We start from the raw sequence: 12136 nt of genomic DNA on the forward strand, positions 1-12136 counted from the left end.
ATAATGCCTAGCAATTAACTTCCCTCTTCCCCTCCTCTGATTTTATTCATGTCTTACACGTTGATCGCTCATTAAATGAGAAACATTGATTTTTGAAAAAACAGTGTTATCATTGCCTGTCATTACACTGCTGCTTTGAAAATGTCGCTTTGACAATATTCGGGGTTTGCAGCAGCATGATGCTGCCAGTTCGGAAAATATTTGTGTGGGATGCAGCGGCTTTTGTGCTCTGACCCTGGGCGTGAGGTGCCTGGAGAGGCTGCAGCAGCTCCGGGCTTCCTCCTCTGAATGAAGCAGTCACGGCTGAAGCGTCGCTTTCTCATAAGGCCATGGAGCAAAGGAGAGGAGGGCACTGAGCTGGGGATAAGTGTTTCTGAGGATCTCAGCCTTCAACTGGGCTGCTTGTGTGTTTTTCCCTTCACCTTGCCTTCACCTTACTTAATTTACCCAGCTGACCCCCTTTTACTCTGTGGTTTTATGAACATATTTTGTGCTTGGAGTACTTTCTCCTCACCGCTCAAACTGCTGGAGCAATTGGACTATAAATCTGGTGAAGATTGTCAAAAAGAGTGACGGGGATGGTGTGTCCCCACGCTCGATGCCGGCAGCGCCAGGCGGGTAATCTGTTGGCCACTGCTGGGCACGGGAGAGTTTCTTTGCAGTGTGGTGTAGGCAGTGGGATTTATGAGGACTCTTTGAATTTGGGGAGTAGTTCAGTAGAGTTGTGACTGTATCTTTGGGCTTTGGGTTGGGGCCCACAAAGGAGGATGAAGAGCCTCCCAGTAAGAAGCTCCACCTGAGGAGTCAGAGGTGTGATGCCAACTCTTGCACTGGGGATGGTTTTTGCGTGAACATGGGGCTGCTGAAAATGCCTTTTTGACTTGGGCAGATCTCAGGGTTCATCCAGCCTGCAAGTTTGCAGAGAGTAACCTTCACACTGAAAAAAACCCCAAGAAGTAACTGTTTTTGTACTGTGCTGGCGCACCATGTTGTGCCTGGCAGCCTTGATCCCTGGCTGAGCCCCTAAGGCTGGCATGGTGCTCAGGAACATTATTATCCACAGTGGATGTATCCTAAAATCAAAGACTGTGGCATAAAGCACTGCTGACACATTTATCTGACCTGGATATCATCACTGTGTTATTAAAATGAAATAGAGCAACTCTGAGATTAACCTGCAAAGCAGTGCTAACAAAATGACAGTTCATAATGATTCTCGTATTCCTTCAACAGAAAAAACTGCTTAGACAATCTAATGGATGAAGATGAGAAAGACAGGGCAAAGAGGTGAGCACTTTTTCTCTTATAACTCTGTTTAACTTGTGATGAGCTTGATACTGTTTGTTGCTGCAGAAGCTGTTTTATCCATAATCAATTAATCAAAGAGAGAGAGAGAGTAAAATACAGCCAAGCACAACTTGAAAAACTGCCATCTCGTGGATTCCTATTCTTGGCTACCCTGTTAGAAGAAAATAACATAGCAATGTTTCCTGTGGAAAATGTCAAAAAAGCAAAGGCATTGGTCATTTTCTTCACATTACTGCAGACCATGAGAACTGAAGAATCAACAACATATTCCTGCTGCTATAATACATCATACAAACCTCCCAAGTGTATAAAAATGAGGGCTTTTTACAAAAAAAAAAAAAAAAAAAAGAAAAACCCACAAACATTTTGCAGAAGAAATAGAACTAAAATAGTGTTGTTATTTTTTTCTCCAATTATGATGGTCATTTATTCCGCAATGCCTGTCTCACAGTAATGAAAACACCCAGAAGTTACATTCAGAGCAGAGAAAGACCAGGGAAAGTGCTGTGTCAGCCCTAAACTGGCACAAACCTTGACTCAGATACATTGTGCACTCCATCATCAGGTCCTGGTTGGCAGGAAATTGTCATGAACACTTTGTGGAGAGAAAAAGGGTTTCAAGACAGGCAACCTTTGGCAATAAAACTCTTAATAACTGTCAGATCTGACTGGCATCTGCAGAAAAGCTGTTTGGAAGCATTTGAAGAGGTTTTTTCTGGATATGGTATCAATACTGCAGCCCACAGTTTCATTGCTTTAAAGGGAGCCATGTGTTGCCCACATTTTTCCCCATGGTTCCTTCTAATAAGAATATTTCCAGTCTAGGTACAACTAGTTGATCCAGTTTCATCTCTTTTGATTCCTTCTCTGCTTTTCTTCCCTGCAGCTTTTTCTCACCAATATAGGTCAGGACGGGCTGCAACCCAGCTCAACCATTCTCCTTTGCTTCCTCTTCTTAATGTGAGCATGCTCAGGCTGCAGAAGGCCTGACTTTCATAGAATAGTTTGGGTTGGAAGGGACCTTCAAAGGTCATCTAGTCCAAGCCCCTGCAATGAGCAGGGACATCTGCAACAAGATCAGGTTGCTCAGAGCCCCGTCCAGCCTGGCCTGGAATGTCTCCAGGGATGGGGCATCTCCCACCTATCTGGGCAACCTGGGACAGTGTTTCACCACCCTCACTGTAAAAAATTTCTTCCTCATGTCTGGCCTGAATCTCCCCTCCTTTAGTTTAGAACCATCACCCCTTGTTCTGTTGCAACAGGCCAGGTCCTTCTAAAAAGTCTGTCCCCATCTTTCTTACAGGCCCCTTTTAAGCACTGAAAGGCCACAATAAGGTCTCCCTGGAGCTTCCTCCAGGCTGAACAACCCCAGCTCCATCAGCCTGACTTTGATACTAGGAGCAAAGCCCCAACCTAACCAACTCCCCTTAGAACTGCAAGGCATTATCCTCTGAGGCCAGGGGCCAGCCAGCTGCTGCTCTTCATAGGAGGCTTCATGGGTGGGAGAAGACTGATATGGGGTACAGCTCTGCATGCAGCTCTGCCCAACCATCTGTCAACCAAGCAGGCACCTGGGGGCAGTTGGGAGGTACATTCAGGGAAGGGATGCCTCCCATGACCACACCACTTCGCAAAGAGGGGAAGCCATATGTGGAGCAGCTACCTACAGTCACTGGGTTTGTTCAGCCTGGAGGAGACTGAGGAGAGACCTCATGGTGGCTACAACTTCCTCACAAGAGGAGGAGGAGGGGCAGGTGCTGATCTCTTCTCTCTGGTGACCAATGACAGAACCCAAGGGAATGTCAGGAAGATGTGCCAGGGGAGGTTCAGCTTGGACTTTAGGAAAAGGTTCTTCATGCAGAGGGTGGTGGAGCACTGGAACAGGCTGCCCAGGGAGGTGTCACGGCCCCAAGCCTGACAGTGTTCAAGCAGAGACTGGACAAGGCCCTCAGACACATGGTGTGAACTGTGGGGTTGTTACATGCAGGGACAGGAGTTGGACTCGATGATCCTTGTGGGTCTCTTCCAGCTCAGGACTTTCTATGATTCTATGATTCTCTTTGGAGAGGGTGTAGGACAGCAGGAGATGTCACACTTCCCCAGATCCCCCCATCAGAGAAGGAGGGAGCAGGGGGAGCCCACCTTGCATTGCCGCTCCACATTCTTATGGCCTGTTGACCTTTACAATATTTGTGTGCTAATTGCTTTAAAAAGATACATTAAATGAATCCATCTAAGACAAAAATACGATAACACATATCCTCTCTATCAGCGACTGTCATCACCATCTGGTATGGTTTTTGTGCTGTTTGTTCCTGGAGGGAATTTTTGTCATACCCTGCGGCAGGCCTCTATCCAGGTGAATAAAAAAATGATAACTTTGAAAATGAAAAAAAAAAAAAAAGAGGGAATTGCTTATTTAAATTGTAATCTAAGTACATTTTGTGTTTTGTAAATCTAAATTTGAAATTAAATTTGAAATTGTGAGAAGCTTCATGAAGGTCTGAAGTTATTACAGTGTACTAAAACCATTCAAATTCATTTAATAGCTACATTTTTTCTTCCAAAGCTTTAAAGAGAGTCAAACTCGGGAGAAGCTATTGAATGAACATTTCACTGTTGTGTCTTGGAAACTGAGTACTCTTGTTTGTCCCATGCTACAGGCAAAACAATTGTTTTGTTTTCTTCTATTAAGTATAAGGACATGGTCCCTCAGTGCTGAGAAACAGTAGAGGTGGTAAAACAGCCAAGAAAATTGTTCTCTTCTTTCTGAGTTAAGAGTAGGTGAGACTGGAAATTTCTCCATGTAACTCTTTGGGGACGGACCCAAGTCAGGAGCTGAGTTTCCCGAGTTGGAGGTGTGATTAGCACACACACACGTGGACACCATTTACTACCTGCTGCAGTTTAGTAGGCACATACAGGTTGCATTTCACCGACATGACAAGGTCTGTCCTCTCCTGACAAGTGGCATCTGCACTCCCACCCCTGAGCCAAGTGTTTGTTGTATGGCCACAACTCATAGCTCTTCCTTCAGGACACTGGTTATTTTGAGCCCCATTCTGCATTATCTGACTCCCTAAGGCAAAACTTTGAAGACCAGAGGACTAAAATGTGGATATGATGGCTCCAGATCTGGGAGCATCAAAGACCCCTTTGAGGTCTTCTGATCTCCTGGAGATGAGAAACCATAATTTCATTTTCAGTTCTTTGCTGTAAGACGAGGTTTATTTTGTTTTATAGATTTAGTAATTTTAAACAAAAAGTGTGCTTTGTCCACTTTTTTCTCTGTCTGCTTTTCTTTCAGTTTGCTTTAATAATAAGTTGTTTTAAAATAACGCTTTTGCAATTCTGTTGAATTCTAAATTCCAAACAAAATTACATTGAAATGAACCATGAGAAAACAATAAATGAGGACTACCACTTGCCGTTTTTCACTCCAATAAAAAGTAAATTTACGAATCTGAATGAAGGTACGTGGTACAGTTATTTGCTTTGATGCATGTATAGCATATCCCACTGGAGAGCAAAAAGAAGTATAAAATCTCATGCAAAGTCACATTTCATTGTAAATCATCGAGATATAATGGCTAGTAGTCAGCAGGTATCAGTCTGTCTTTAAGACAACAATTCTCTTATATATGAGAATAAGAATGGCTATTTAAAACTCATTTTAAATGGGTGGTTTTGATCATTCTGAATTCAAGCTGTCATATATTGCCTTTAGCTATATTTACAAAAAAATCCAGATTTTATTCATACTGTGTCTCCTTCTTCCCCTTGGATATGTCCTGTTTTTTTGGAGTAGCAAGGAGGGTGGAGAACTGGGATTAATACCATGGAATTAAGAAAGAGACTGTTTTGGTTTGCTGTAAATGTTATGTCCTACCAGTGAAGTAAGCAAGGCTAGGGAATAATCTTCCAAGGGAAGTGATGAAAACTGCAATATTTAAGACATTTACAACTGGACTGAACAAAGCATTTACAACTGTGCAGGGATAGTTCAGATGACCTAATTGTGGGGTTGTTTCTCTTTTTTTTCTTTTTCTTTTTAAGATTTTACTGTGATCATTGATTCAGATCTTCATAGAGTTATTTCCACTAGAGGAGTTTTTATATTTCCTTTGTGAATAAAATGTCAAGTGTTAAAAATAGATACTTTAAATTTCTATCAAGGCATCTTTATTTTGTTTTTTTTTAAGCAATACTTTCCCTATAGACAGTTGGTGTTTTATTTTATTTTCAGGAAGATCAAGACCCTTTGAGCTTAAAATTAACTGAGGGCAGAATTATGAGGACATAAACGTTGAAAATGTTGATATTCCTAACATCCCCTAGAACTGTACAGAAATAGGATAAGGCTGGAGCTTTTCACATCTTGTTCTGACAGTGTTTTGCACTGTAATAAGAACAGGCTGAAATCAGGCAGTATCCACCCAATCTCTTGTGTTCAAAGCTGTAAAATAATCAAGTGTTGGCTTCCATCCAGTGTATCTCCAAGTGTGTTCAGGGTTGAGAGCAAGACAAACAAAAATTACCCCTCTGTCAGTAGTAACATCCAGAAGCCTCTGCAGTAATTGCTGAGAATGTTTATTGCCACCCTGATCCTTGGGGTATATGTATATGCTGGGCTAAATTCTGCCCTGATTTTCACCAGCATGCATCCAGAGCTGCTTTATGAGGTACAGCAGAGTTGGCTGGGACTGAACAACTCAAAGTGAGAACCAGCCTCTTGGCTTCTCTTCCCTGTCTACATGTAACCAGATTTTTAGAACTTTACGTAATTAATAAGGCAAATCTTGTCTGCTTGAGGACCTTTCAGAAGAACAAACAAACCTTCTGGGTTATATTTTTTTTTCTTTTTTCACATGGCTACAGAAGTTTGGGTGATACTCTCCAAGTAGAATGATTGTCGTGTTCATGGGAAGAATTCAGAAAACACTTGCTCCATGTATAGGTTCACATCTCATTTTGAATAAATAAAGTGCAGATGCTGAAAAGATTATCAACATCCTTAATGACAGTATTATGATGGTATCAAAACACCCCAAATGAAATCAAGTCCTTTCTTCCTATGAGCTCTTTAAGCACAGCAGCAGAAGCAGAGTCTCTCTGAGGAATCTGCAAGCTAGAGACAAGACTGGCAAAGAAAGCTGTGGAGTGTCCGTTTTGCACCTAAGGAACTGGGGCACCATGACATTAAGCAATTTGTCCAGAGGCACATGGCAATTAGGGGCAAAGCAGGGGACCCCTGCTAGCACTTCTGATCCCCCAGGCCTGGGAACACATCCCGGCCTCAGACCCAGTCCATGCTGGGACAAGATGTGCTGATGCCCTCTCCCTTGCTTGCCCTTGTCACCTTGGAAAGGAGCCTGAACTAGGTGGCATATGGCCTAGATGGCAGCTGCAGCAACGTCTGCTCAGGTCCCTGATCTTAATGGCTGGAAGACGACAGCTCAGTTCTTCTCTGTAAGCAGCTTGGAGGTAGCCAGAGGGACAAACTTGGCAGGTCCTTCTAGGTGGACCCAGCCCAAGTGAAATGGCAAGCTGCGGGACCAGGGTCCCTCTCTCCTGTTAATACTGCACAGATGAGTATGAACCATAGTTTTTTTAGTCTATCAGTCTAAAAAAAGTTTTACCAGTCCCCACTCTTCTCCTTTATGGATGATTTTACTGTTGTCACCATATTTCTATTTCATCTTGCTCTGAGTACCTCCTCAGAGTCTGTGTGAACTTTCAAGATCCTGCACATACCCAGGAGATGGACAGAGCTGCTTCACCTACAGGCTTAATGCCAACCTGATAGACTTGACCAGAGTGTCCAGAGACAGCACAAAGGGGCAAGCAAAGCTTCCATCTCTCCACTGGACTTTAAAGGAGACCCAAAGACAAGAGCAGGAGGTAGGAACAGTCACTTCCTACTTGTCTCTGCAGCTTTGCTGGAGGCCGGTGTCGATCTTCACATACTGAGGCACACAGCAAGCTAATTTCCACGTGTATACACTGCAAAGTGCAGGTATACGATGATTTTTCCTCTCCGTCTGCTCATCTTTCTTTTTTTATCCCCGTCTACAGGGCTTCGCGTAACAAGTCTGAGAAGAAGAGGCGTGATCAGTTCAATGTTCTCATCAAAGAGCTCAGCTCCATGCTCCCAGGCAACACTCGCAAAATGGACAAAACTACTGTGCTGGAAAAAGTCATTGGTTTTCTGCAGAAACACAATGGTAAGATTTACTGCAGCTCTTCATGCACTTGCCAAACAGTGACTACAATATCCTATTTCCCTCAGTGATTATCAGAATGGCTGAAGGGGCCTAAAAGTGCCAACATTAGGTATTTTTTTTTCTCTCATCAAAAAAGATCATTTGCAGGCACTGTGCTGCCCAAATCCATCTCCTCAGCTGCTCTTTAGTTGAGGATGACTCTCAGCCTGCTAGAGAAAGGGGTGAATGGCAGGAACCAAGGGAAGGAGGGCAGCAGTGCCCTGCAGCACAGGTGAAGAAGAGAGATGCTTTGAACAAGAGAGATTTGGGACCAGAGGGAAGATTCCATTCCTTGAAACTTGCAATATTCTGAGCAGAGAAGAAAGCATATGCCCCAGCTTTTCTGCAGAAAAATGCAGGAAAACAATCTGTTCAGCCCCCCTGCTCCTCAGTGAACTGTGTAGGACTCCATTTTCCACAGTAAGCAGAAAAGACAGATCAGAAAAGGCCCCAGTTTTTGAAGCTGGCTTCAGCAAATTGCATCCACAGGTAGCTGACATGCTTCACCTTGTTTGCAGAAGCAGAAACTACGTCACATTTGCACAGTGTGCAGTTGCAACAGAAAAGTTCAACCCTGGAAAGCCAGGCATTTGTTTTTTTTAAAATGCATACAGCATTTAAATATACACCCTCACAGAAGGCAGAGGAGATTTCTGACCCTACTGATCTTGTCTGGGTTGATCTAGTTTCTAGGTGATGAGAGGAACGTGCACTCTGGGCTCCCTGATGCTTGGACATGCACCAGCAGCAGATAATTGAAATGCTTTTCCTTTATAAATCAGGGCACTGGTTTAAAATGGGACTTTCTTTTCTCTTGTGAGGAAGAGGCTTCAGCAGGTGACTGTGGGGATTGTCCCTGTTCCCACAAAGCAGAAAGGGCTCTCGCAAGCCAATGTACTGCATAACTAGGTTCACCTTCACTCATCCATCACCTCCAGCCCTTGTTTCCTGGAGAGCACTGGGTGAAATAAAAAATACTGTAAAAACTCTTATGTCATGATTCCCAACATAGCGGAGTCATGATTGTCAAACTTACTGGGGAAATAATTATAACAGTTCTGTTGTTAGAGCACAGTTTCTCCTTAAATGAATTTTTTGCCACAGACAACGTGATTTCATACAGAAGGGCATGACTAGGACATCTCAAATAATTGTATATACCTATTAAAAACGACAGTAATAACATTTTTTTTCTTTTATCTGCCCAAGGCAGAGTAAAGGAGGATGCAAATATGCTCAATTATAAAGCCAAGCAAAGAACATTCACATGAGATTTGAATAAGTGTAGAGAAGAGTAGCTGATAGCCCAAATAATTTACTCCAAAAGACACTTCATTTCTGGAAGAACAACTAGGTAAAAGAAAGCTAACAGTCACAAATCCTTCCAGAGCAATTGGGTCAAACTGCAACTGTTTTTTGTGCACTTGCTAAAAAAAGCAAACATTGTCTATTTTTAAACTCGATTATTAGTCACACAATATAATACAAAGCATCAGCATTTAGAAATGTTGATTATCTTCAATGTACTTTGGATCTGTTTTATTCAGTCATATTTCCATTTCATTTAATACGCTAAACCAAGATTTTAGTTATAATGGAGGAGGATGTCAATTTTCAGATCTTTTTCTTCATAAACAGCCTCCTTCTTTATAATCCAGAGAATTTCCCAAATCTCAAATAATTGTTTAAGCAGTTGCTGTTTCATATATATCAGTTTTTCCAAGCTATGGATCTGCTGAAAGTATCCAAATTCTGAGACTATATAATAAAAGTCTGATCAGGCCTGACCTTTCTTTTTCCTTACCCTGTTTTTGAAATCTCTGTATAAGATCATGAGGGCTGTGGAAAGCCACCACGCTACCAGTAACAGCCTCCAGCGGAGGAGAAAACGAGCCAAATGAGCTGGTAGAAGCAGACAGCTGCATCTCCACTAATAAAGCCTGAATGGAGGCTTTGATTTCTTTATAGGCAACAATATGCACAGGCATTTGTATAAATTTGCAGTCTTTAGTATCAAAGAATCACGGAATAGTTTGGGTTGGAAGGGACCTTCAAAGCTCATCTAGTCCAACCCCCTGCAATGAGCAGGGACATCTGCAACTAGATCAGGTTGCTCAGACCCTCATCCAGCCTGGCTTGGAACATCTCCAGGGATGGGGCATCTGCCATCTATCATTGAGCCACTTCCATTTCTCTGGCCAGTTTACCTATATGTTGGGTATTATATGCACCAGAAGTGTTAATCAATAGGATTAATTAGAGGAGAAGACAGGCTGCACTCAGCATCCCCTCACTGCTAGTGCTGAATGAGGGAGCGCTTTAAGACAAGTGGAGTGAGCAGTGAACAAAATCACCTCAAGTCTCTCTGAATTATAAGATCTGTCCCCCATAATCCTGTCTGCCTCAGGCAGAGCTGATGTGAGTGGCTGTTTTTTGAAGGAAACAGATCACCACGGTGCATCCAGCTACCTGTGGTATGGTCTCCAGTTTCAGTGTGGAGCCACAACTTGTTGCCTCGGTGCACCTGCACTTCTCCATGGAAATCCTTTGGGGACCCAGTGTCCTCAGGCTGCTGCTAGCCAGGCTTGGCCAACAACAAGACAAACCAACTCTGGCGTGATGACAGCACAGAACATCCTTCTCTCCGGGGAGGATTTGGGATGAGACACCAATGCTCCAGTGCAAGGCTGGTTTGAATGCTCATGTTCCACTCACATTTTGAAGCATTTGCTCCCCTCTATTTGGCACAGAAGCTGTAGGCTGAACCCTAGCTCCCTGGCATCCTAATTTTGAAGCTGTGAATTGTAAATATAAATTTGACACATGCTAATCCTTGCCTTGATTTTAATTTCAGGCAAAGTGGTTTTATCTTTTGATCAATACCCTAAGTGAGGCTGACTGAAGCCAATGGCTACATGAAAACAGGGTCCCACCAAAGTCAGCTTAAGCTGAGCTGAGTGAAAATGAGGAAAACTTTTCAGGATGGAGCCCAATTTAGATAGACGTTATTGTCTCTGTATGGAAAACCCATGCTTGAAAACGGCAATATTTTATTATATTTTTGAATATAAAGGTGATTTCAACCTTTTAATAGCAGACTTGCAAGATACAAGGGGGTTTTGAATTTTAAAAAGTGAAATGTTTTATTTCTCTAGAAGTCTCAGCACAGACGGAGATTTCTGAAATTCAGCAGGACTGGAAGCCTTCATTTCTCAGCAATGAAGAATTCACCCAGCTGATGTTGGAGGTGAACATGCATGTATACCTTTTCTAATTTTGTCTAGCAGTCATGGAAATGCCCATGTGTCTAGAATTAAATGTCACCTGCTGTTCCAAAAGAGGAGGTTTGAGGTACTGCTGTATTTGACCATCAAGCAGAGGTGTCCCTGGGACAAGGGATTAGATTCCCCACGTGTTGCTTTTCAGCCTAGATGGTGCCTGCAAAGCTGGGCAGGGATTCCCAAGAAAGGCAATCCAGGGGAGAGGTTCACATCACAGGTTACATTTTATTTTAACAAACAGAGGTGAGGAGAAGGGCAAGCAGCAGTTTTTCTCCTGTTCTTGGAAGGTGTTATTATTACTTAATATTTATGCAAAACTAGCACCTAAAAAGCAACAGTGTCGCGTCCCTCTAGTGCTAGGTGCTGTACAAGCAGATAAAACCTGACAGCTCCTCTTGGTTTCATACAGTTAATACTTCCACTGTAACGATTTTCAAGGCCCTTATCTAACACCTTTTACTCTAACAGGGAGCAGGGTTATTTTGCAATGATAGTTTTTAAATTACCTTTAAATTATACCATGGGTGCTTTTAATGCTAGCTGGGATTTGAAGGGAGGTGACTCAATGGCATTTATGTAGGTTCGAGATGAAATGCAAATGAGCTGCTAAAATGTATTTTTCACTCTCAGTAACAGCTGGAACCTTCTTTAGCAAGGATCTTCTCCCATACTAAACATGTGGAGGTTGGGTGGCCCTGCAGCATCCTTTGGGAACAAGCTTCTCCTCCTCCCACAAAGGACATGAACATGGGGCGTGATCCAGGCTCTGGCTGCGGGCAGGGATGGATTCCGGGGAGCAGCCTGACCCACCAAGGGGTGGCACAAAGCCTGGGCATGTTGCTGGCCCCCAGAGACTTCTGGTCCCTTGGCCATTGCAGTTAGTTGTGATGAGACTCCCCTGGTTGAGTGTGAAGAGGCGCTTTGCTCCCATTGCACCGACAACCCCCAACTCCTGTTTCAGTGCACAGGAACTTAACGTACATAACTCCTTCGGTCTGCACTGAAATATTTCCTCGGATAGCAATAAATTGGCAGCTGGCTTGACTGGCTGGGTCTTTGTTGATTCTGCTTGTATGCCACACAATTTTAGATTAAAACAATTGCTTATAGTTTCTCAGCTTATAAATCACCTTCTTGCTACTGTGATTTTCCATGCCCTTCAAGATAACACTGGGTACTGGGATGTCCCGTTGAGCCAGTTGTTCATCATTCTCTGTTTTTTTGCCTTTCTACTAATCTTATTTTATTAACATTTGGACAAGACTGCTTGAAGTTTTTCCCATC

The 12136-nt window shown here is 43.0% G+C and overlaps 1 protein-coding gene across 1 annotated transcript in view; it reads left to right on the top strand.

The window, feature by feature from the left end:
• The window catches only part of NPAS2 (neuronal PAS domain protein 2), a gene marked incomplete at both ends in the record, with an annotated part of 109010 nt that overhangs the window by 51351 nt on the left and 45523 nt on the right, over positions 1-12136 (top strand). The window contains 3 exons of the mRNA XM_080363320.1: positions 1234-1287; positions 7384-7532; positions 10727-10818. Of these exons, the coding sequence (XP_080219446.1) occupies positions 1234-1287; positions 7384-7532; positions 10727-10818 (295 nt within the window). The remainder of the gene's footprint in view (positions 1-1233; positions 1288-7383; positions 7533-10726; positions 10819-12136) is intronic.

This window comes from Nesoenas mayeri, assembly GCF_963082525.1.
Source record: "Nesoenas mayeri genome assembly, chromosome: 1".
NCBI classification, from domain to species: Eukaryota; Metazoa; Chordata; class Aves; order Columbiformes; family Columbidae; genus Nesoenas; species Nesoenas mayeri.